The 23720-nt window shown below is 47.7% G+C and overlaps 1 protein-coding gene across 1 annotated transcript; it reads right to left on the bottom strand.

The window, feature by feature from the left end:
- Positions 1-18734: 18734 nt before the first annotated feature.
- On the bottom strand, positions 18735-21459 carry KCNS2 (potassium voltage-gated channel modifier subfamily S member 2). Its single transcript, XM_036338719.1, has 2 exons — positions 20946-21459; positions 18735-20298 (listed from the first exon to the last, which is right to left on the bottom strand). Exon 2 carries the CDS (start codon positions 20253-20255, stop codon positions 18822-18824), a length of 1434 nt encoding a protein of 477 aa, XP_036194612.1. The 5' UTR covers positions 20256-20298; positions 20946-21459; the 3' UTR covers positions 18735-18821.
- Positions 21460-23720: the final 2261 nt, after the last annotated feature.

The following is a 23720-nucleotide window of genomic DNA, read 5'->3' as shown; positions in this document are numbered from 1 at the left end:
TCACCTTCTATCCCCCACCAATCAGAAAAAAATGGAATTTAACATTAAGTTTTGAGGATCCGAAACCCTCAAGTGTAGGTAAGCCTTGATTAATCATGATGTTTAGGTAAGAGAGTTTTCAATTAATTTTAATGAGTTTAAGAAGCAGCCTCTTCAAGAAGGGAGAACTCAGAGGAGCCACAGATGCAGCCCAGAGCTTACTGTGGGGCTCAGTTGGGAGGGGAAAAATCGGGCTGTGTGTGGCTGGCACTCCCTTTGCCGGAAAGAGCATTCCTGCAGAAGTGGGCAGTACAAGCTGCTGCTGAGCCCAGTGAGCTGGGCAGGGACAAAGCACAGGGACACAGCCACAGTTGTCTGGCAATTGACATTCCCGACAGAAACAAAGCCACGGAGCCTGGTGCCTTCCTTGGTCTCCCGGAGCTCCCCTCCCTTTGTGTCGGGTTGCAGAGCACATCGTCTGCAAACCTGAGAACTGGTACTAAAGAAATACTCCCAGCTCGAGGGGCTCACTCTGCGACTAATCCCAGGGCCATGGAGGTCTGCTGGTTGCCATTGCTGGGAAGGCAAAGCAACAAAGGCACCTAAATATTCCATTGACAGCTCAAGATAGCTCATCCAAACAGAAAATCAGTAAAGAAATAGACTTAAATGACACGTTTGGCCAAATGGATATAATTGAAACACAGCCTTTCACCCCAGAGCATCAAATTTTACATTTTTCTCCAGCGCACATAGACCATTCTCAAGGATAGAATGTGGTCACAAAACTAGCCTCAACAAATTCAAGGAGGTTGAAATCATATCAAGCCTATTCTCTAACCACAATGGTTTGAAATTAGAAATCAACTGCAAAAAAATAAGTTTTCAAAATACAAATATGTAGAGATTAAACAACCTACTACTAAAAAATGACTGGATCAAAGAAGAAAGAAAAGGTGAGATTAAAAGATATAGAGACAAATGAGAATGACATACCAAAACTTCTAGGATGCAGTGAAAGCAGTAATAAGAGGGAAGTTTATATCACTACAGGTCTGTCTCAAGAACCAAGAAAAATCTCAAGTAAACAACCTAACATTACATCTTAAAGAACTAGAAAAAGAAGGACAAAGCGGCCCCAAATCAGAAGAAGAAAGGAAATAATAAAAATTAGAGCAAAATTAAATGAAATAGAGAACAACAAAAAATTAATACAACAAAGAGCTAGTTCTTGGAAAAGATTAATATTGACAAACCCCTGGCTAAACTCACTAAGGAAAAAAGACGAAAGACTCGCATAAAATTAGAAATGAAAGACAAGGTACCATAGACATCATAAATACAAAAAGATCATACTAGAATACTATGAAAGACTGTATGGCACCAAATTCAATAACCTAGAAGAAATGGATAAGTTCCTAGAAATATATAACCTTCCTAGACTGAATCATGAAGAATTAGAAAATCTAAATAGACTGATCAACAGTGGAAAAATTGAAACAACCATAAAAAATAAAAGTCCAGGACAAGATGGCATCATTAGTAAATTATACTGAACATTCAAAGAAGATTGGATACCTATACCAATCTTCCAAAAAATTGAAGAAGAGGCAGTACTTCCTAGCACATTGTATGAGGCTAACATAACCCTGGTATCAAAACCAGGCAAGGATAACACACACAAAAAAAACTGTAGACCAGTATTTCTGATGAATACAGATGCAGAAATCGTAACCAAAATACTAGGAAATCGAATACAGCAAGACATTTTTTAAAAAGCAATACATCACAATCAAGTGGAGTTTATTCAGGGGCAACGTATGCAAATCGGTCAGTATAACACCCTACATTAACAAAACAAAGGATAAAAGTCAATGATCTTAACAAATGCAGAAAAAGCATTTTATAAGATACAATATCCATTTATGATTAAAACATTCAAATAGGGATGAAAGAAAAGTACCTCAACATAATAAATACCCAATTTAACAAGCACTCAGCTAATATCATACTCTACACTGAAAAACTGAAAGCTTTTCCTCTAAAATCAAGAACAAGACAAGGATGTCCACTCTCACCACTCTTATTCAGCATAGTACTTGGAAGTACTAGCCAGAACAATCAGGCAAGAGAAAGAAATAAAGGCACCCAAATTGGGAAGAAAGAAGTAACTCACTTTTTGCAGTCGACATGATTCTGTATATAGGAAACCCTAAAGACTCCACCAAAACACTATTAGAAACAATAAACAAATATAATAAAGTGGCAGGATACAAAATCAGTGTACAAAAATTCACTGCATTTCTATACTAACAATGAAATTTCAGAAAAGGAAATGAAAAGAAATTCCTTTTGCAATTGCAACAAAAAGATAAAATACCTAAAAATAAAGTTAACAAAGGATGTGAAGAACCTATAATAGTATACTGGAAACTACAAAGCATTATTAAAAGAGTGAAAAAGACACAATGAAATGGAAAGATATTCCACGTTGATGGGTTGGAAGAATCAACATAGTTAAAATGTCCATATTACCCAAAGCAATGTATAGATTTAATGCAATCCCCATCAAAATCCCAATGACATTTTTTAAAGAAATAGAATAAAAAATCATCAGATTTGTATGGAACCACAAAAGACTCGAATAGCCAAAGCAATCCTGAGGAAAAAGAATGAAGCCAGAGGAGTCACACTCCTTGACTTCAAATTATACTACAGAGCTACAATAATCAAACAGCATGGGTATAGGCAGAAAAACAGATACACAGACCAATGGAACCAAATTGAGAGTCCAGAAATAAAACCGTATGTATATGGGCAACTAATTTTTGACTAAGGGGCCAAAAACATACAATGGGAAAAAGAAAGCCTCTTCAATAAAAGGTGCTGGAAAATTGTAAAGCTACATGCAAAAAAATGAAACCAGATTACAATTTGTACCCATGTACAAAAATTATTCAAAATGGATCAAAGACCTAAATATATCTAAAACAATAAGTTACATAGAAGAAGACATAACTAAATGTATGGACCTTGGTCTTAGAGGAGATTTTATGAATTTGACCCCAAAGGCAAGGGAAGTAAAGGCAAAAATAGATGAATGTGCCTGGCCGGAGTGGCTCAGTTGGTTGAGTGTTGCTCCATGCACTGAAAAGTTGCTAGTTTGATTCCTGGTCAGGGAACATACCTGGGTTGCAGGTTTGATCCCAGCCGGGGAGCATACGGAAGGCAGCAGATGGACATTTCTCACATCAGTGTTTCTCTCTCTTTCTCTCTCTCTCTCTCGCTCTCTCTCTCTCTCTCTCTCTCTCTCTCTCTCTCCCTCTCTCCCTCCCTCCCTCTCTCTCTCTCTAAGTATCAATGGAAAAATATCCTCAGTTGAGAATTAACAACAACAACAAAGGCAACCAACTGAATGGGAGAAGCTATCTGTAAACAACAGCTCCAACGGGGTTAATATCCAAAATATATAAAGAACTCATACGGCCCTGACCGGTTTAGCTCAGCGGATAGAGCGTCGGCCTGCGGACTCAGGGGTGCCAGGTTCGATTCCGGTCAAGGGCAGCATGTACCTTGGTTGTGGGCACATCCCCAGTAGGGGGTGTGTAGGAGGCAGCTGATCGATGTTCCTCTCTCATCGATGTTTCTAACTCTCTATCCCTCTCCCTTCCTCTCTGTAAAAATCAATAAAATATATTTTTTAAAAAAAAGAACTCATACAACTCAACACCAAACAACCCAATTTAAAAATGGGCAGAGGACTGGAGTAGATGCTCTCCCAAGAAGACATACAAATAGGTGACAGATATATGAAAATATGTTCAACCTCACTAGCTATTAGGGAAATGCAAATCAAAACTACAATGAGATACCACCTCAGACCGGTTAGAATGGCTATAATCGACAAGACAATAACAAGTGTTGGAGAGGTTGTGGAGAAAAAGGAATGCTCATTCACTGTTGGTGAGAATGTAAACTGTTACAGCTACTATATGGCAAACAGTATGGAGATTCCTTAGAAAATTAAGAATACAGTTACCATATGATCCAGAAATCCCTCTTTGGGTATCTACAAAAAAAAAATTGAAAACATTTATTTGCAAAGATATACACACCCCTATGTTCTTTGCTGCATTATTCACCATAGCCAAGATAGGGAAACAGCCAGTGTTTCCATATAGGGCATTGGATAAAGAAGAGGTGGTACATACATACTGTGAAATACTACTCAGCCATAAGAAAAGATGAAATACTGCTGTTTGTGATAATATGGATGGACCTTGAGAATATTAATGTAAGTGAAATTAGTCAGAAAAAACTAAGAACCATATGATTTCACTCATCTGTGGGCTATAAAACTGAAACTCATAGACACAACAATATGGTCTTCGCCAGAGGGAAGCAGGATGGAGGGTAGTAAAGGGATAGAGGGGGCCAAATATATGTGACAAAAGATGACGACTATGGGTGGTGGGCACACAGTGCAATATACAGATCCTGTATCATCAAAAGGTACATTTGAATCCTGTATAATCTCATTAACCAATGTCACTCCAATAAATTTAATAAAAAAATAAATTCAAACTAAGTAGAAAAAGAAGAAGCCTCATTATTTTAACCTTGGTTGCTGAGAATGTTCCCAAAATAGATATGTATTTTCTGCACCCCCTCCCCCCCATTCTTTAATAAATATAGTATTGTAGCTGTGATTGGAGCTAATGAGTGAGGGTTTCATCTTGCTGAAAAAACAGCATGGTTGAATATGTTGTTCTGTAAATGAAAAAGTTTTTTTCTTTGATTTAATGAACTTTGACGACTTAACAGTTTCTACAATATACTTAGCTTATTTTAGCATAAATAGTTTTACGTTCAAAATATGAGCTAATTTTGCCAGTATATACCGGAGAGCAATATGTATTAATTTGGGACGCTTACTGTGTGTCAGACACATATTATTTACATGCTTTTGTGTTTCCTCTGCTTATTTATGGAATCACATACCCAAGGTTTAAAATTACTCTCTGCTCCCTGAAGGATGTGTAGGTTCTCTAGTGGAAATTATATAATATATATAATTATGTAATACATATTAATAACATGTTTTTGACTTAGAGGAAATCTTTCCAAATTACTGACACCTCAGCATTCAATAAGAATGTTACTTTCCTTTCCTAGCCTGTATGTTAAAAGATTGATGATTAAAATAAATCCTGATAGCACTAATGCTACCACATTCTAAATAGAACATCAATTTAAAAAATTGGAGTTATATTGTATTACGAAGCTATTATTAGGCACTGGTGTTAATTAGGCATTTCATCGAAATGCTGTTTTGGAGTACTAGATGCTCTCTTTTTTACCCCAAAGTGCAGGCGTCTGGGGTCTAATTAGAGAACCATTTTTTGTCCTGTTTGGCAATGTGATCAGATCTGGACCCAGGGTGCTTGTGTACTTTAGTTGGGTAGTCGATGCCAGTGGCTGGTGGCCTGTCCTCCAGGGAGTCAGTCCCCTTCTCGCTATGTCACATCCACAGAAAACACCTTCAGCCTCAGCCGACCATCCCCTGAGTCGCAGAAAGACCCCGAGAGAAAGCTAATGGCCAGCTCAGAGCTTCCCCCAGCCCGGAAGAGCAGCTCCTCCTGTTCTCACACTGGGCCGTCATTATCCAGGCCCCTGCCTCCATTCTTCCCACTCGAGTAAGCTCCTTCCGTTAAAATGCTGATCTGGGGGTCACTCTTCTATTCACTGAACTTCACCCACCAAGTTCAGACTGAATTCTGCCTCCTGACATTCCAGACCCAACTGGCATAACCTCATCTCACATTATTGCCTTAGTACTGTCCCTTCTTCCGCCAGCTTAACTGCTTCCAAACTCAGCTACAATTATGTGTCTGGTTACTGGATTATAAGACTCCTGCAAGCAGGGACTTGGTGTTTATCCATCTTGTTCCTCCACAGTGCTGACCAGGATAGCAAATGTAATTGGTAGTAAATAAAGTTTCATTGAATGAAGTTAGCGCAAACAACACAATTGTCATCATTAATCATACAAGCTAATCTGCCCAGATAATCACAATAACCACAGTAATAATATCAACTAGGATTTTAGCATCTAAGCCTGCGCTTTTGATACAGTGTCTCAGGTCTTCACAACAAGGTACAGTCTTTTCCTCAGAGAAGAAAGGATCAGAGAGATTAAATGAGGTTACCAAGCTAATCAATACCAGCATGAACTTTCAGCTCCCAGTTTGAATGTTTCCAAAACTGTTGCTTTTTCCGCTGGACCACATTGCCTGATAAACACCGGAGGTCTGGCTTTAGAATGTTAGTGTTGCTAAGCCCGCCTGCTGATCTGTCTTAGAAGGAGACGCTTTTCAATTTAAATTTAGGACCATTGTTAGCAGATTTGTACCTTTTCTCCATTTCAGTGGAACCTGCATTTTCTGAAATGGCATCCTTTCTACCTGTAAGGGGTGGGGGGGGGGGGGGGGGAGCAGGGTGAATTTACTTGTGTCCAAGATGAGATTTTTTTCTTTCATTATCAGGATATATTTGGCATCTTTTGCCTGGAAAGCTTTCTTTTTTTAAGTAAAATATGTTCTATTCTCTCCCTTACCAAAATCTGTCTTTGATCATGAGTACTTTAGAGAATTGTTACTTAGCTCAGTGGAAGGTGCTTGGCCTCAGAAGCCACATTTCCTGGGTTCAAATCCTTCACACTCTTGTTGCCCTGGGCAAGAATAACCATTCAGCTCATCTATTTTTCTTTTTCTTTTTTTAAAAATCTGTAATAATGCAGCAGTTGTGATGGTCATCTATCTATATATATAAAAGCCTAAGCAACCGGAACGACCAGTCCCTATTTTAGGGATATCGTGGGGGGTTTTTTGTTGTTGTTTTTAAATATATATATATTTTATTGATTTTTTACAGAGAGGAAGGGAGAGGAATAGAGAGTTAGAAACATTGATGAGAGAGAAACATCGATCAGCTGCCTCCTGCACACTCCCTACTGGGGATATGCATACAACCAAGGTACATGCCCTTGACCGGAATCGAACCTGGGACTCTTCAGTCCACAGGCCAACGCTCTAGCCCAGCCGTGGGCAAACTACGGCCCGCGGGCCGGATCCGGTCCATTTGAAATGAATAAAACTATTGAAAAAAAAGACTGTATCCTTTTATGTAATGATGTTTACTTTGAATTTATATTAGTTCACACAAACACTCCATCCATGCTTTTGTTCCGGCCCTCCGGTCCAGTTTAAGAACCCATTGTTGCCCTCGAGTCAAAAAGTTTGCCCACCCCTGCTCTAGCCACTGAGCCAAACTGGTCAGGGCTCACCAAAGCATTCTTGGTCCTTATAAATATGAATCATGTAATTGACTGGGCTTCCCAATTTGCTTTGGTCCCAGAAAACTCAAAATCAAATTTCTGGTTAATAAATAGCTTTATAGGGTTTTATGATCTGCATACTTACATTCCCCTGATCCTATATTTATAAAATCTGAAAAGATTTTTAAATAGAAAGTAAATATCTAGAGGCATAAGTCCTTGCATTGCAGAGGTGGGGCGCCTTCTCTCTGCCAAGGGCCATTTGGATATTTTTAACATCATTCGCTTCATATCATTCACTTAATATAAATTTATGTTGCTATGAAAAAAGTTCCTGGATTTATTGAATTCCGAGTCCCTCCTGCAGTTGCCTGGGCAGGGCCAGGTCAAATGATTTTTTGGGTCTTATATGGCCTGCGGGCCGGGTGTTCGCCACTCCTGGTTTAAAGGATCTGGTTCCTTGTCATGTATGATTCTTCCATCCTCTCCTAGGGTTCTTGTGTCTGTCAAATGAGCTAATATGTGTCCAGGGGATTTGTTGTTCTGGTCCTGAACCTAGCACCCTGCTAGAATCTTCCCCATGTGAGTGTTACCACCCGGAGGAAAGGGGGCTCCAGGGTATGAGGCTCCTGAGACTAGGGTCACCCCTGTCCTTCCTCCTGGGAATGAGCTAAGGTAGGGAACACCAGGATGCCCTTGGCCCCCAGCCACCTGTTCCAATCACATTTACACAAACACTGATTCAGGCTGACCAGGCCTCCTCCAGCTCCAGGTCAGCCAACAGGTCAGAATCCCTCAAAGAGCCTATTGACCTCTCGTCCATTTTTATTGTTCTATTCATGAGCCACTTCACAGACTGAATGCAAAGGGAAGGATATGAAGGAAATAAATGGAGGGGCAGCAAAGAGAAATGGGTTTTCTTGGCATGATAGCAATCACGATTGTAACCAAAAATTACAAAACAGTGTCATACCCGACATTTCCTCGATAGAAAAACAAGTTCATTCCATTGTATGAGAAAGCACTAAAAGCTAATGAGTTTTAAATTTTTTCTAGTGGAAAATCCAGGGCCTGCAACTAGTTTTAAATTTTTAGAGAATTTTCCAAGGTGAACTGTAATTAATTGAGTGGAAGCTAAATAAAACCTGATGCTAAAGTGCTCAGCTTTCAAACACTTTCCCTCTAATGTTCCTGTGAACGCAAGCGTGCTGGTGGGGGCAGCGCCGCAGCTGTGTTCCTTCCCATCTTTCCCATGACAGCTTTCGTTCCTATTTAAAAAGGAAAGATTCTAAGCAAAAATATTCAAATGAGAAGACAGAACAGCACTTGCAACCCAAGTCTTTGATGCTAAAAAGCAAGCTGCACCGAGGAATCTGAAGTGGGGAACGGTTTCATTATTAATGAATCTGTGCAAATTCCTGGGTTCGTTCTCTGCTGACCTTTCGTAATGTGGAGAGAAGTTTTAAAGGCGCACCGGCTGATGACCGTAAATCCGTTTACATGCTTAGAATGTGGTCTTTGAAAATTATACCTGATATCAATGGACTAGTGAGCCTGGGCCTTGACAAGTTTCAGCAAGGCTTTTTGATTTTCAGGTTAAATTAATTGCTTTAACAAGTTCAGTAGTGACTTGGGATATGATTCACATTTGGGTTTTTTTGTGTTTTTTATGTGTGTTCTGTGTCGTCCCCCCCCCCCCCCCCCGAGAGAGGAAGAGAGAGGGATAGGGAGAAATGTCATTGATCAGCTGTCTCCTGCATGACCCCTTCTGGTGATGGAGCCCGCAGCCCTGACCAGGAGTCAAACCAGCAGCCTCTTGGTTCCTGGATCAACGCTTAACCCCTGAGCTACACCAGCTGGGCAGATTCAGATTTTGAATCTGACAGGCAATCACTTAAGTCCAAACGATGGGTCCTCAAACTACGGCCCGCCGGCCACATGCAAATACAAATATTGTATTTGTTCCCGTTTTGGTTTTTTTACTTCAAAATAAGATATGTGCAGTGTGCATAGGAATTTGTTCATAGTTTTTTTTTTAATTATAGTCCGGCCCTCCAACAGTCTGAGGGACAGTGAACTGGCCCCCTGTTTAAAAAGTTTGAGGACCCCTGGTCCAAACAATGCTTTTCAAGTTCTTAGTACAAATTTATTTCAATTTCACATAAATCCGATGGATTGCTAGTTTCTTACTCTTGTTCAATGAATCCTGAAGTCTTGCTGGGCCCCTTGACATTTATCCAAAGTAATGACAGCAAATATATGCAATACATACAAATGCTATATATACAATATATACCGAGTATATACAGTATATACAAATATAGACAATCTTTGTCTAGAGTAGCTATTTCCAATTTGGCTGAAAGGCAACAACAGCTTCTTCTGGCAGAAAAGACCTACCCTTACTCTGTACAATGTAAAGCAAATTCATTTCTTTATATATTGAGGTGGTTATAAAAGAACAAGAAAGAGACATGCACATACATGCATACTCACACATACCCAGACACACACCTACTCCTGAGGGGCCATTTGAGACACCTTTTCACCCAATGACACATGTGAAAGTATTGGGAGCTTAGGGCACACAGAGAAATCCTTCCACTCGACCTGCCTAATAGTGCCTCTTAGTTGATTTCTGCCTCTTGGCTCCTTTCCTGCCTTGTTTGTGGAGGCTGGCTCTCTAGTCTCTTCAAATGCGTGACATCTGCACATCCCAGTTTCCAGGCATCAAGCTCAGCCCTGAAATATCAACACAAGCAAGTCCTTGGGCGCAGGCTCAGAGCACCCTGCTGGATGAGAGCTCCGTTACATTTGCATATTCCCATGGGGAGGTGGAAAGGTCAGGTAAATGCCAAGGTCAGGAGGATACCATGGTCTGACTGGGATTTTTATTTTTTAACATGAGAAGGATTTTTTGAAAATGAGGTTACTGGACAATCCGTGATCTCATGTTTTAAAATCGGCAAATTACATCGTAATATATTGAAATGTCTTAAATCGTTTGTCCCCAGGTTCCAGGCAGAGTGAGGGCACCAGCCCAGGAAACTTCAGGGACTGCATTGATCCCACCAGCTCCTCCCTCCAGAAGCAGCCCTCACATCGCAGACCTGAGCAGCCTGAAGAAAGCTACTGCCTCCTCCCAGCCAGCAGCACCGAAGCCCAGGGACCCCCTGGGTTCTGTGCACTGCGGGTTCCCTCCTGGCCCCTTCGTGTTCCACAAAAAGAAATGCAGGCTGCGACCCCGTGGTGGTGGCCTTTGTCATTGCTGATCCTGAGCCCCGGATTACAGGGCGGCCCTCCAGCAGGCAGCCCCGGCTGGCCGACCTGCAGAGTTGGCCAGGAAAATCCATACAAAGCCGTCAGATCAAAAGTGAGTCGTGCCAGCTCTCCTCGTAGGAAATGGTTAGATGGGTGTCTGACTGCTAACACCTCAGTTCTTTTCCTAGGAGGTCTGAAAATAGCTTGGAGTTCTTTAAATGTCTGGAGATGTAGGCGGCGAACGCGTTTTGAGTGGAAAAAACCTCCCTGAGGTCCCCCAATTCTGTTCCTACCATATTCCCCCAGTGCCGGCCTCATACCACAGCCCCCGAGGCCCAGAGGTAGTGCAGCGCTGGGCAGGCCACGGGTCTCTTTAAGAGGCAGTTAGTCTCCCTGGACAGCTGGTAAGCCCGGTCACCCAGCATTTCTGGCCCTTGGTGCTGTCAACTCTGTGTATCCCTGGTTATAATTCTCCTATGTCCCTAAGGCCTGTCCCTGGTTACCCCATTGACAGGCAACTCGTACCTAAAGGAGCCCTTTTCTCCGTCTTCAGCCTCAGTGGGCCCATACACACTTTTCACTTCCTCAGCTGTGACCGTCCTGTCTGCACTGTAGTCAACATAAGCACCACAGGAGCTGAGGAAGTCGCAGTCAGCCTGGGGCACAGGAAGGGGGGAGAACAGCCTGGAAGGGGCTGTAGAGGATGGATTGGACAGGGGAACCTGGGCATGACTCTGTTGGAAATGAACAAAACATGAGTTAACAAGGACTGAAGTGCGATGGGAGCCTTGAGAATCTGATACAAAGGGACCAATGTGTGGATCTTGCGAAGAAAGAATTGATAAAACCTGCAGTCCTGCTGGGCGCAGGAATGAGGAGAGTGCGAGGACTGCCGGGATGTCCCTGACACAGTTTCTCCGTGAGGGTCTGAAAACCACTTGTATCCAAATCACCTGGGAGCTTTCCAAGAGTGCGGGTTCCTGGGGCCACCCCAAGAGTCTGGCTTTGTTAATGGACTGGTGCCCAGAAATCTACACCTTAATCTCCCCAGATGATCAATACCCAATCAAGTGGCTATGATGTCTATACTGCCTAAGGGCTATGAGCGATACCTTTTAATTTATTTTCATTTATTTCCCTATGTCTGTTATGGCTCTTGGCAACTAGTCAGCTGCCAAGAAATGATTGCAATGGCGAGTAAATGGAGAGGATTCAAAGATGGCTGACATTTCAGCCTGAGTGGCTGAAGCACTGTGGTCCCATTCACAGAAGTGACGGAAAAGAGCAAGTCTGGGGTGAAGGTAAGTCTGTTCTTAGACATGGTGACTTCCAAACGCACATGGGTCATGTGTGTGGGGCTCGGGAGTGACGTGGAGTCAGACCAGGAGACACATGTGTCATTTGCATACCAGTTGAGGCTATGGCTTGGGTGAAGGGTGCTGCAGGCTGCTAAGGACAGAAGTTCAGGGAAAATGCGTGATGAAAAGGGTTGGGAGGACCAAGACCCAGTGGGGATGTGAGAGGGGAAGCAGAGCCCAGGGGAGAACCAGCACTGTGCCGTGTCCAAAGATCAGAGAGGAGGGACTACAAAGAGTTTAGAGATTGGTCTGTCGGGTCTAAGGGTTTGGGGGAACTTGAGAACTGAGGAAGAACCACTGGATTTGCTTTTAGGAAGTAGGAAAGCACCGGTGATCTTCAAAAGAGTAGTGTGAAAAGAGTGGTAGGAACAGAGCGGCCACATGGGTAAAATAAGGAAATGGGTAAAGAGGAAAGCTGAGGCCACCAGCAGAGATCACCCACCGGGGATTTCTCGGGGGAAAGTGAGAAATAGGATACTGGGCCAAAAGAGAAAAGCCAAGCCTTGGACCTCACTCGTCCCTACAGCTGCTCCTCACCCCCCCCCCCCCCGCCCCCCAGTGTTCTACAGGGGCCCATGTTTCTTCTGTTTCTCTCTGTACCTTCCTGGGCCACCTCACTCATGGTCTCATCTCCATCGCTCAGTTGATGATCTGGTCCCAGGCTTCCCTCTGCCCTCCACACACCTCTGTGTCCCCCAGGCGTGTAGGCAACACTGCTCAGTCTCGGGAAGGAGAGCCAAGTGTTCCCCATCTCTCTTCGTAGCACCACCATCCACCCATCCACCCAGTCACCAGTTAAGTCAGAAATCCAAAGGCCTATCCCAGGACTCCCTCTTCCTCATCCCCACATCTGGTTGGTTGGTGATGGAGCCTGGAGAGTCTGTCTCCTTGGCAACTGGCTCCACCCCTTCCTCTCCAGCCCACTCCCTTCTATTCAACCTGCACTATGGCAATGACCTCAAATAGGTCTGCTGGCCTCCCCTTCGCCTCCAAGCTGCTGCCAGAGTCACGTTCCACAGGCATTAATGTGGTCAGGGGGTTCTACCAGTGACGAAGAAAGAAGCCCGAGCCCTGCCCGTGGCTTTTCTCCGGACGCTGTGAGCCCTGCTTCTTTTCAGCCACACTGCCTTACATGTGCCTCACACGTGCTGGCCTGCCTGGGCCTCCTGGTCTTTGCCTGTGTAGGTCCCTGTTCGTGAAGGTGTCTTCCCTTTCTCTTCCCTCCATCTCTCTGTTCCTAACCCTAATTAACACCACCCATGTCTGGCCAACACCTGGTCCTCTTTCTGTTTACGACCCAGAAGTCTCACCTTCAAGAGGAAGCATTTACCCTTCCTTTCCTTGTGTCCTTCCTGCCCTCTTCGTTCAAAAGGCTTTTAGTAGTCTCCGTATAGCTGTTCTACCAGACTGTGCGTCCTTCGCTGGGGAGGGAGTTTGGGGTGGCAGGTAGAGAGGGTGGAAGTTGACTCCAGCAGTAGCTACCTCCCAGGAGGCCTCTGGCGGGTGTTACTGAAAATAAAATGAATTCAACAAAAGACCTAAAATAACTTCGCTAAACATACTCTCTTATTCTCCCGACATTATTGTCTCACCTCCCTTCATTGCTCTCTGCCTTTTCTTTTATTCACGCTGTCCTTCTGCGCCCTCTTTTCTCTTTCCTGGCTTCTTCCTTCTCCCTTTAACTTCTGTAGGAGCTCGTACCAGCTCTGGGCACAGCTGCCCTCTTTCCTCCTTGTTGTACCTCTTTCCCCTTGGCCTTGTCTTTGAGGCTTTACATCTATATTCTAAGAGCATCGGCGTGTCACCTGCAAACATTGTCATTGTTTTGGAGAACTTATCCAGGAAGATGGTGATATTGACAAGTGAGGTCACAGAAGGAGGAAAAACGTGCAGATTTTCAGACCAACTGGCTATGACACCCAGATAAGGTCCTTGGGTAGAGATGCTAGACAAAAGTCCTCCTAAAAGGAATAGGAGATAATGACCATGTGAGTGCAGTGTTTAAGTTCTTCCCTTGGGACAAGATGTTTGTTCTTCCTTTTAAGATGCATCCTGGCCCAAAATATCCCTGAACATCCATGTATACCCGGTGGAGGGAGGAGATGCGCTCGACCCCACTTGGTGGCAACCTCATGTGCCCCCTTGGGCTGCACAGAGGCCCCATGCTGCCCTTTCTCAGCTTCCGTGAGACCAGGGACAGGGTTAACAAAGGTCACCATGCCCTTCTGCAGATTACGCAGAGGAGACACCTGCAGATGCCAGTCCTCAGTGAGAATTAAGTTTGGGAAAGACCCAGCTGACGTTGTGCATTATGGGGCCCTGGTTGGGGCCCAATACCCTCTTGGGAACAGGGGTGGGCACCCTCTAGTCCTCACTAAGGGAACAAACACAAATGGATGAAGTGCTCATCCTGCAGCCAAATGGGATCAATGTGACTTTCCTCTCTAATAATATGTAATAACAGGATCTTGGATTAGGTGTAAATGGTCTAAAGCCCAAAGGAGACACTCGTTGATTGTTTTAAAACTATTCCCCTGGCACAGGCGCCAGCCCAAGCCTTTCTCTGCTATCGTTGTCCCTGAAACTGGTGTCTATGCAGTTGGCTATTGAAGAGAGACATGCAAGCCAGCAGGTTGTGTGTGAGCAGCCCCTCTGCTCTGCTTACAGATACATTGTGGATTCGGGATCTGCTCGCTGCTGTAATGAGGATGTAGAGACATGCAGAAACTCTGTTTTACATGGAGATGTGAACTGGGTGGGGCTTTAAGGATGAGCTCATCCAAGCTTCTCCTTTGGCAGCAATGGGATATAAGGCTCCGAGAGGCCAAGTGATATCCTAAGGTCACAGAACTGAAGGCCTGAGCAAGAGTAGAGCCAGTTAGCCAGAGATCTTCCCACAGATTCACCGTGGCCTCTGGAATGGCTCAGAGCCTAAGTCGCTAGTGGGTTAAGTAGGTGCTGAGGGCTGGTTCTGTGCATCCGCCAGCATTACCCACACCAAACCAGCCAGGACACTCAAGTTACCCAGTACCCAAATTACTGTCAGGAAGGTACCAGGGCAGCAGGGGGAATGGCACCCAGCTGGGCGGGGCTGTCCCTGGCAGGCCCCTCTCTGGTGCTGAGCAAGGCAGTGGGGGTGCGTTTCACACAAGCTCTAAGAATAAGTGACCGTTCCTTCTACAAAGCAGCATGGTGGCTCTAGATCCTGGCAAAAAATGGGGGCCCAGCTCCCTGTGCCTGCAAAGAGTGAATAACAGCTCCTCCTTCCCAACCAGTGCTCACAAGGCCCAGCCTTTCTCAGGAAGCCAGTCCCCTGCGTTGAACGTCCTTGTGTTTGCCACTCCATATGTAACTGAAGTGCCTTACGGAAGCATAAATCACTTTTTTCTATTTAATCTGCATACTCAGAGGCGGAGTCCCGAGTGTGTGTTCCTCCTCACCAAGTCCAGGCAGGGAGCCTGCAGTGAGTCATCAGATACGACGGAGCAGCGGCCACGTCAGTGCGTGCACAGTGGTACGTTAATGAGTGTTCAAACCGACATGGCAAAGGCAGTGTTTTCAATTTTTAAATTACAACTCTGTGACAAGTCATGCTGTTAAAACATACAAGAAATACCAGTTAGCCTTCAAGGAGATAACACACAGCCCGCACAGATCACTGCTATCCCAAAGTGCGTAACAGATCATTTTCTCTGAAATGAGGCAAGAATTATCAGGTAGTTCAATTATTTGGGGACTAAGAGAAGTAGAAATAACAAATCCAAATATTAAACACCAATTACTACCCCAGGAGCTACAAATCGGCTTGGCATTACAACATGCCCCTCCTCAGTAGCAAACCCAGGAAATGTGGGGGTTTGGCAGAAACACAGACCTATAAGGAATATGTGTCTACACAATAAAGACATGTATCACTTCCCAAACAGCACTTTCAAAATGCTCATCACATACATTGTGAGAAAAGCCTGGTGTGTACATTCGCCCCAACAGCATTGAAAAGAACAACTTCCAAATGTCAGGAGGGAAGCTGCTGTCAAGCCAGTAGCTGGGATACATGGTCGGAAGCTCTGCTGTGGCCCCAAAGGAGGTTTGTGGGTCAGTCTGACAGCCTGGTGGCCAATGACGTCATTTCATAGGCATATTCTTAACTCCAGGAACAGAGCAGAGAATCACCCTGACCCTCCCAGATTAGCTACGGGGAGCAGAAGATGGCTGTGTAAGATGTTGTCTAGCAAGATCCGTTAAAGCCCAGTGGGGAGCACCTGGGACCTTCACACCTTGGTGGTACCGGAGGGGAGAGGAAGGTTATTCACTCCAGGCTCACAGTTCAGTCTCCATCCTTAGTGGGAATCAACTCATGTCCAAGCTAGCTGAGTTGTTCTCTCTCCCTCTTATCTGAAACCATCACTTGGAGAACTCAATGCTATTAGGACAGTCTCATGCTCAGAAGTGACTGAAGTTCCAGGATGGGCAAAGTAAAATTTTATACAAGTATGTCTATGTACAAGAGGTTAAAAAGACAGTTTCTAAAGCACTTTGGGATTCCCCTAATGAAAGGCACCAGATAAATGCAAGTCATTACCAAAATGAAAAGTCAAGTATTCAAGCTTTCACATCTGCAAAGAGTGACCACGATGGGTATCTCTTTTGTGGTGGTAAAGCCCGCCTGTTTAGAAAAATACTCATGAGAGCGACTGAGCTCCTCTGCCTCCTACTTTTCACAAACTTTATGGTCAGTGACCATAGCAACCATGCTCAGTGACCTGAGACCACCCGTCTCGGCAAACTGAAGAGTCCTCACAAGTTTGTAGCATCAATTTCCTTCAGTGCAGCTAAGGCTGATTTTGTAAATTCTCTGCCTTCCAGTGCTGGAAACATCAGCCCAAGCCAAATACTCCATGTGTAGATTCTGAAAAATAACCCTGCTCTTCCAACTGGGTGACCCATTGCCCCTAAGTCATCTCACCCTTTCCTGCTTCTGAGAAACAGATGGAGATGGTAGACCATCAGGCACCAGGACATGGTCACCGCCCCACCCTCCACAAAGCTCGTCTGATGGAAGGATTTGAACTGGGGACTCAAGGGCACATGTGACTAGTGCATTCATCCAACAAATCACCTGGACTGTAGTATCCATAGCAACTACAAGTACACAAAACCTTCTGACAAGATCCTCACCACATTCCCATGAGGTATTCATTACTTTCAACTAAGACACAACATGGATCTGCTCAGGGAAGGTCCAAGCCGTGGATAAAACACGTGCCTAACTCCATGCTTAGACTCCTGGATGTTGCAACCTTTCCAAAGACCGAACCATAATGAAAGCCAACTGTAAAACCATCTGACTGCCTAGAAGATAATGGAGAACTATCTTACAAAGGGGCCCAGGTTCCCCTTCACAATGTTATGTGCCAATTAACAGGAAGAGGAGGAGGAGGACGAGGAGGAGGAGAGGAAGAGGGAAGGCATTTTGGAGAAGGAAAGAGCTCTCAACCTTCAACACAAATTTAGAAGTTTAAAGGCCTTTTAAATAGCATTGCGCTTTTCAAGACATTTACAATTGTTTACGAGAGTAGCAATGTTTTGTTTTACAGCTTTCTTTTTTCTGTCCTCTACTCACCCTCCTCCAACAAAAGGCAGTTGAAATGGAAATAGGAATTGTAGTATTTCCATCCTGGGTAAGCAACACAGCTTTCATGCATTTCTGTATTTTGAGTACACACTTCCATGCCACCAGATTTCCATGTCATAACAAGGAAATTACAGCATTGCATGTAGCATACTATATCCTAGAAGCAAAATTACCTAAGTAAACTCTGCTTGGAAATAAAAGGGCCCTCATTTTACAAGCTTGCAGAACAGACAACAAGATTTCTAAACTACTGGCCTTGCTAGCAACCCAACAATGTTCCTCAGGGAAACAACACAACGGTAAACCTCTTTTTAGTGGAAAAAGACAATTCGACCTTATTTCTAAACATTTTAAAAAATAAATATTTCAAAAACATGCTAATATCTAAGACACAGCAAAGTTTGGTCAAATGGGCTAGACCAGGAACCTCAGCCAGAAATAAATGCCTGCACGGTCACCCTAGGAAAGACAGAGGCCCGCCTTTGAAAAGTCTGCAAGCATCCTACAATCTGGCCTATGTTTAGTTGAAGCCCCTGTCCCTAAAGCAGCTGTTCTAGGGAAAAAATTTCTATCTTCACTACATGTTTAACGGAGTAACATTCTCTAAAGAGCAACATTTAAGAGATGAACATCAATGCACAGTGTTCTAAAGGTGACCAGGTACCCATGCAAGTCCCAGAGCTACGATCATTCATAACACAACTCACAGACTTGCATTGGGCATGTGCTTAACTTCACATTCTCTTTGTTTTGAAAGCAATGAATAAAAAAAACTGAGATTTTGTTTTCATGTGACGTGAGCAAAATCCCGTCATATCCTTGCTGACCCCATAGATGTATTTCCACTGGACAGACATGTAGGGGCTTTTTGCACAGATCTCACATGACAACCTTAGAAAAAGAGCACAGAAACCTCACAGACAGTACTGGACCACGAGCACTCGAGAACACGGTGAACAGAAAAGTTAGCATTCTGGGGGGTATTCGTCCAGCAGAAAGGCGAACATGTTATGCCTGTGATGCCAACACCAGTGAGTGTCATTTCACTGAAAGGCGCAATGGCATGGTGCCAGGCACACCACCCTCTAAAAACAATTCTAACTACTGTAGAAGCAACCTGGATGCAATGCCCATGCATCTCTCCCCTCTGGGGCTGGCCATACTCCCTATGCCACAACCCCAAGGTGCCTGGACTGTGCCAGAGGCCCGAGAGGCAGCTCAACAACGTGGGTTTGAGGACAAGTCCTCCCTGCTACTGTAGGGAATCGTTTAAACTTAATTCGCTTGGCGAGCTCCTGCTCATGTTTGTCAGGCTCGCCATGAGGGATTTAACTTTATGGGCATAGTAGTCCCTTAAATTGACAGAAGGGACCTCCTTCATCCCATCTCCAAAGTCACAGCTGCGCATAGCACTCTCAAGCTGCTTTTGGCGCCGATAAAAGTGGGAGAACTTGTTGAAGATCAAGGTGATGGGCAGTACCACCACTAGGATACCCGCCAGGATGCAGGCAGAGGCAGTCAGCTTCCCTGCTGTGGTTCCCGGGACCACGTCCCCATACCCTACGGTGGTCATACTGACAGTGGCCCACCACCAGCAGGCGGGGATGGTGGCCAGGCCCTCATTCTCCTCCTTTTCAATGGTGTAGGCCACCACGGAGAAAATGGAAATCCCCACGGAGAGGTAGAGCAAAAGCAGCCCGACTTCTTTGTAGCTGTACTTGAGGGTGGCCCCCAGGGAGCGGAGGCCAGTGGAGTGCCTGGCCAGCTTTAAGATGCGGAAAATCCGCATCAACCTCAGGACCTGTGCCACTCTGCCCAAGTTGGCCAAGGTAGGCGTGCTCTCCACCACCAGGTTCACCACCAGAGTGATGTAAAAGGGGACGATGGACATGAGGTCGATAAGGTTGAGGGCGTTCTTGAAAAACTTGAGGAAGTCAGGGGCCACGGCGAACCTGGCCAGCAGCTCAAACGTGAACCAGGCGATGCCGAAGTGCTCCACGATTTCGAACCGCGGGTCCTCGCCAGGGTTGCCCTGACTGTTGGGGATCTGGAAGTCCGGCAGGCTGTTGAGGCACATGGTGATGATGGACCCCAACACCACCAGGATGGACAGGATGCTGAAGACCCGGCTCAGCACCGAGTAGCCGGGGTTGTCCAGCGCCAGCCACAGCCGCCGCCGGAAGCTGCCCAGGGGCTGCCCCTCGAACTTGGAGGCGTCGTTGTAGAAGGCCAGGATCTCGTCGAAGGATGAGGAGGTGCTCTCCTGGTCGCTCTGTTCCTCCCACTTCTCCTGCGCGGGCTCCACTTTGCGGCCGTGGTAGCTGTAGCTGCAGCAGGAGTCGATGAAGAACTCGTTGATGCCCCAGTACTCGATCTCCTGGCTGAAGGAGAAGACGCACAGCTCGGCCATGACATGCAGCCGGCCCGTGTGGTAGAAGTGCAGCACGTAGGGGAAGAGCTCGGGGTTGCGGTCGAAGTAGAACTCGCGCTGGACGTCGTCGTAGTCGTCGCAGAGCTCGAGGATGGCCTCGCGCGAGTGGCAGAGCAGCAGGCGGCCCAGGCGGGTCTCCGGGAAGCGCAGCAGCGTGTGCGAGCGCAGCCGCCTTTTGAAGCCCCCGACGTTGATGCGGATGTCTCCGTCCTCGACGTTGGCCTCCGACACGTCCCACAGGCTCCGGCGGGTCATGTTGGAGACGCCCAGCCTCCGGCACCTAGCCCGGGCGCTACACCTGGAAGCGGAGGGAGCCGCATCAGATGAGCGCGGGGTGCGCAGGGTCTGGGCGCCCCTCTCTTCTTTCCCACCCATCTCTGGCGGGCCCAGTCCTCTCCAGGTGGGTGTCTGGGTGCTGAAGGGCACGGGGATGGGAGGAGTGGGTCTGTGTGGCTTGGCCCCCTCCCAAGGAAAGGCTGGAGGCGGGGTACGTTTCCACTAGCATGGCCGCGCCTCCACCCCCATCCAGGGGGTCCTGTCGGTCCCTCTACTCCTGCAGGAGTCGCGCCCCCGCGGCTCTACGAGAAAAGGGGGCTGCAAGCTGACCTTGCCCGTGGGCGGGCCGAGGAGAAGTCCCCGCCCGCTCGCCGCAGACAGGCGGGACCGGAGCTGGGATGCGTACGGGCAGGGCTGGGCCGAGATGGGGGCGCGTAGCTTCAGGAGGGAGGCGAGGAAATTCACTGCGCGAGTCTGTAAACGCCGACTGGGGGTAAGGGCCCGGCCTGGCATCCCCTGTGTCCAGCCCCCACGACTGGAGTCACCTCGCCCCCGGCCCCGAGCCTCCCTGCCCGCCGGGCGCGGTGCCCCCGAGCCGCGTGCGCCGCGCGCCGCGCCTTACCCAGCAGAGCGGCCAGGGCTCGCCCTGAGCGTTCTGGAAGCGCTTACCTGCGAGCACTGGGGCCCGTGGCCAGGGCCGGCGGGAAACTTCCCCAACCTGCTGGCGAGCATCGCTGCGGCTGCCGCTGCGGGCTGGCTGTGCGTGTGCGCGCGGATGCGAGTGTGTGTGCGCCTGTGTATGCGCCTGGCGGGCAGGCGGGCGGGGTCCGCGGAGCGTCTCCTCCTGTCTCCGGCCGGGGATGTCGCCGCCGCCTGCAGTTGCGGGAGGCTCACAGGTGGCTGCTGGCCCCGACGCTCGGAGAGCCACCTCTCTCGATCTCAGCGCCCTTCGTCCCCCAACAGAAACAACAGCCGCGCCGCAGGCGCCGGCGGGAGCCGGAGCGGGAGCGGGAGCGGAGCCCGCGCCCTCGCGGTGGTGCTGAACGGACAGCTCCGCGCGCCCAGTGCCAGGCGCGGCCACCGCCCGGTGCTCCGAAGATGCCGCCGCAGCCACAGCTTCTCTGCTCTCCACCCGCACGTCATGGCCACCCCTTGGCGCCCCCGGCTCCACTCAGGGCCGACACCTTCCCCATGCCCTCACCCATCTTCTGGTCCTCCGTCCGTCCTCTGTCCTCCCAGAGCTCAAGCAGGGTTCTGCCTGTGGTGACCTTTCCCCACGGGGTCTCAGACGGGAGCGGGAAGGGCAGGAACTGGAGGAACCGTGGGGTTCCCCCTTTAGGGACCTGATGAAAAGTTTCCTGAAGCTGAGGGGTTGAGGGGTGTTGGGGCAGGCAGCGGGAGGGCAGAAGAGGGGGCAGGGAAGCTTGAGGTCGAGCCCAGCTGAGCTTGCCAGGGCGGGAGCACAGGCCCCTTCCGCGTGGGCGAGAGGCACCGAGTTCTGTGTGGGAGTTCTGTGTGGGCACTGTGTGTGCACAGGCTCGTGTGCTGTGTGGGCTTTCAAGGAATGCACAGAGCTGTGTGTGTGTGTGTGTGTGTGTGTGTGTGTGTGTGTGTGGTCTGAGGACAGTAGGACCTTTCAGTGTGTGTGTGTGTGTGTGTGTGGTCTGAGGACAGTAGGACCTTTCAGTGTGTGTGTGGCCTGAGGACAGTAGGGCCTTTCAGTGTGTGTGTGGCCTGAGGACAGTAGGACCTTTCAGTGTGTGTGTGGCCTGAGGACAATAGGACCTTTCAGTGTGTGTGTGGCCTGAGGACAGTAGGACCTTTCACTGTGTGTGTGGTCTGAGGACAGTAGGGCCTTTCAGTGTGTGTGTGTGGTCTGAGAACAGTAGGGCCTTTCAGTGTGTGTGTGGCCTGAGGACAGTAGGGCCTTTCAGTGTGTGTGTGGCCTGAGGACAGTAGGGCCTTTCAGTGTGTGTGTGGTCTGAGGACAGTAGGACCTTTCAGTGTGTGTGTGGCCTGAGGACAGTAGGGCCTTTCAGTGTGTGTGTGGCCTGAGGACAGTAGGACCTTTCAGTGTGTGTGTGGCCTGAGGACAGTAGGACCTTTCAGTGTGTGTGTGGCCTGAGGACAGTAGGACCTTTCAGTGTGTGTGTGCAGCCTTGATAAGAATGGGACCTCTGAGGGGTGGGGAGATGTGTGCAGTGCATGTACACACGGGAGACTGAGATCTGTGTGTACAGTGTGCTGTATGCAGTGTAGCATTCAGCGGACAATGACAGGGTGTGCACGCTGACACAGCGGGGATTGTGGGGTGTGAGTCCAGTGCAGTGTCCTTCAGTACTGGGTCCCCATTCCCCAGGAGATTGTGGCCCAGATCTGAGCTCTGACCTCCTTCGTGGGCTCCTTCAGGTGGGCCTACGCTCAGAAATGGGCCCACAGCCTTCTCCCCTGTGTTTCTCAGTCCTTCTGCATGATCCTTACTTGCAAGGACAAGCACATCCTGTGAGCCTAGCAGAGAGCTGGGGGGCCCCACCCCAGGTCTTGGTCAGAAGTGGTGTGGCTCTGGACTCACAGGGCAGCCACCAGAGCCACAATGGGAAGCACATCCTTTCTGACGTGGCCCTGCCAATGCCGTGGTAACTAGTCCAATGCTCTGTGCAGCTCGAGTGATGAGCGGATCCTCGGGGGGCCTGGGGCCATCGGCCTGGCTTCATGTGGGGCTCCCTGGGGAAGCCTGGCTTCACTCAGAGGAAAGCTGTCCCTGCCCCGCCACCTGCCTCTGGGTGTGTGTGACTGTGTGCAGGTGTGTGGTCCCTGCAAGTGCACGTGGGAGGGGAGGATAGGGTGGTGAGGGCCACACGTTTGTGTCTAGTGCTTTTAGAGAGGTGTGTGTGTGTGTGTGTGTGTGTGTGTGTGTGTGTGTGTGAAAGAGAGAGAGAGAGAGAGAAGAGATGCCAGTATTTGTTGTCATTGTCTTCTCTGTTTTATTCAAGGTCTGTGTGGGGAGTATGTTGGTCTCATTCCCTACCGAGGTCTGCAAGGTCTATCATCTTAAATCTGTGGCTCTCCCACACCTGGTTGGGGCCCAGTGTCTGCACCTGCCCTCTGTGTGCTTTTCCTGGGGTCAGGCGGCCCCTGGTCTCTTTTATCCCCATGGGAGTGCAGCTGAGAGTATGCCAGCCCTTGCTGCTGCTGCTGCTGCTGCTGGTGTGTGTGTGTGTGTGTGTGTGTGTGTGTGTGTGTGTGCGCACACACTCGTGAATACACGTGTAATCCTGTGCTGCTGCCTCTCTCCCTACTTTTCAACCCCTACCACACCTCAGGGCGGTGTTGGCTGTGAGGTCTCCCTGTGCAGAGCACCTGTGGGGCCGGCTCCCTGGGCCCAGCGACTCACTCCAGCCCTTCGCCGTCCTCTCCCTGCCTGGCTCCTGCCACCCCAAGGCT

The sequence above is a fragment of the Myotis myotis genome, unplaced genomic scaffold (assembly GCF_014108235.1).
Source record: "Myotis myotis isolate mMyoMyo1 unplaced genomic scaffold, mMyoMyo1.p scaffold_m19_p_16, whole genome shotgun sequence".
Lineage (NCBI taxonomy): Eukaryota > Metazoa > Chordata > Mammalia > Chiroptera > Vespertilionidae > Myotis > Myotis myotis.
Note: the sequence above shows the minus strand (reverse complement) of the source record. Positions and strands in the feature narration are given on the sequence as shown.

Coding starts and splice junctions, on each gene's coding strand:
- KCNS2 (XM_036338719.1), bottom strand. CDS start 20,255: ATGACCCGCCGGAGCCTGTGGGACGTGTCGGAGGCCAACGTCGAGGAC.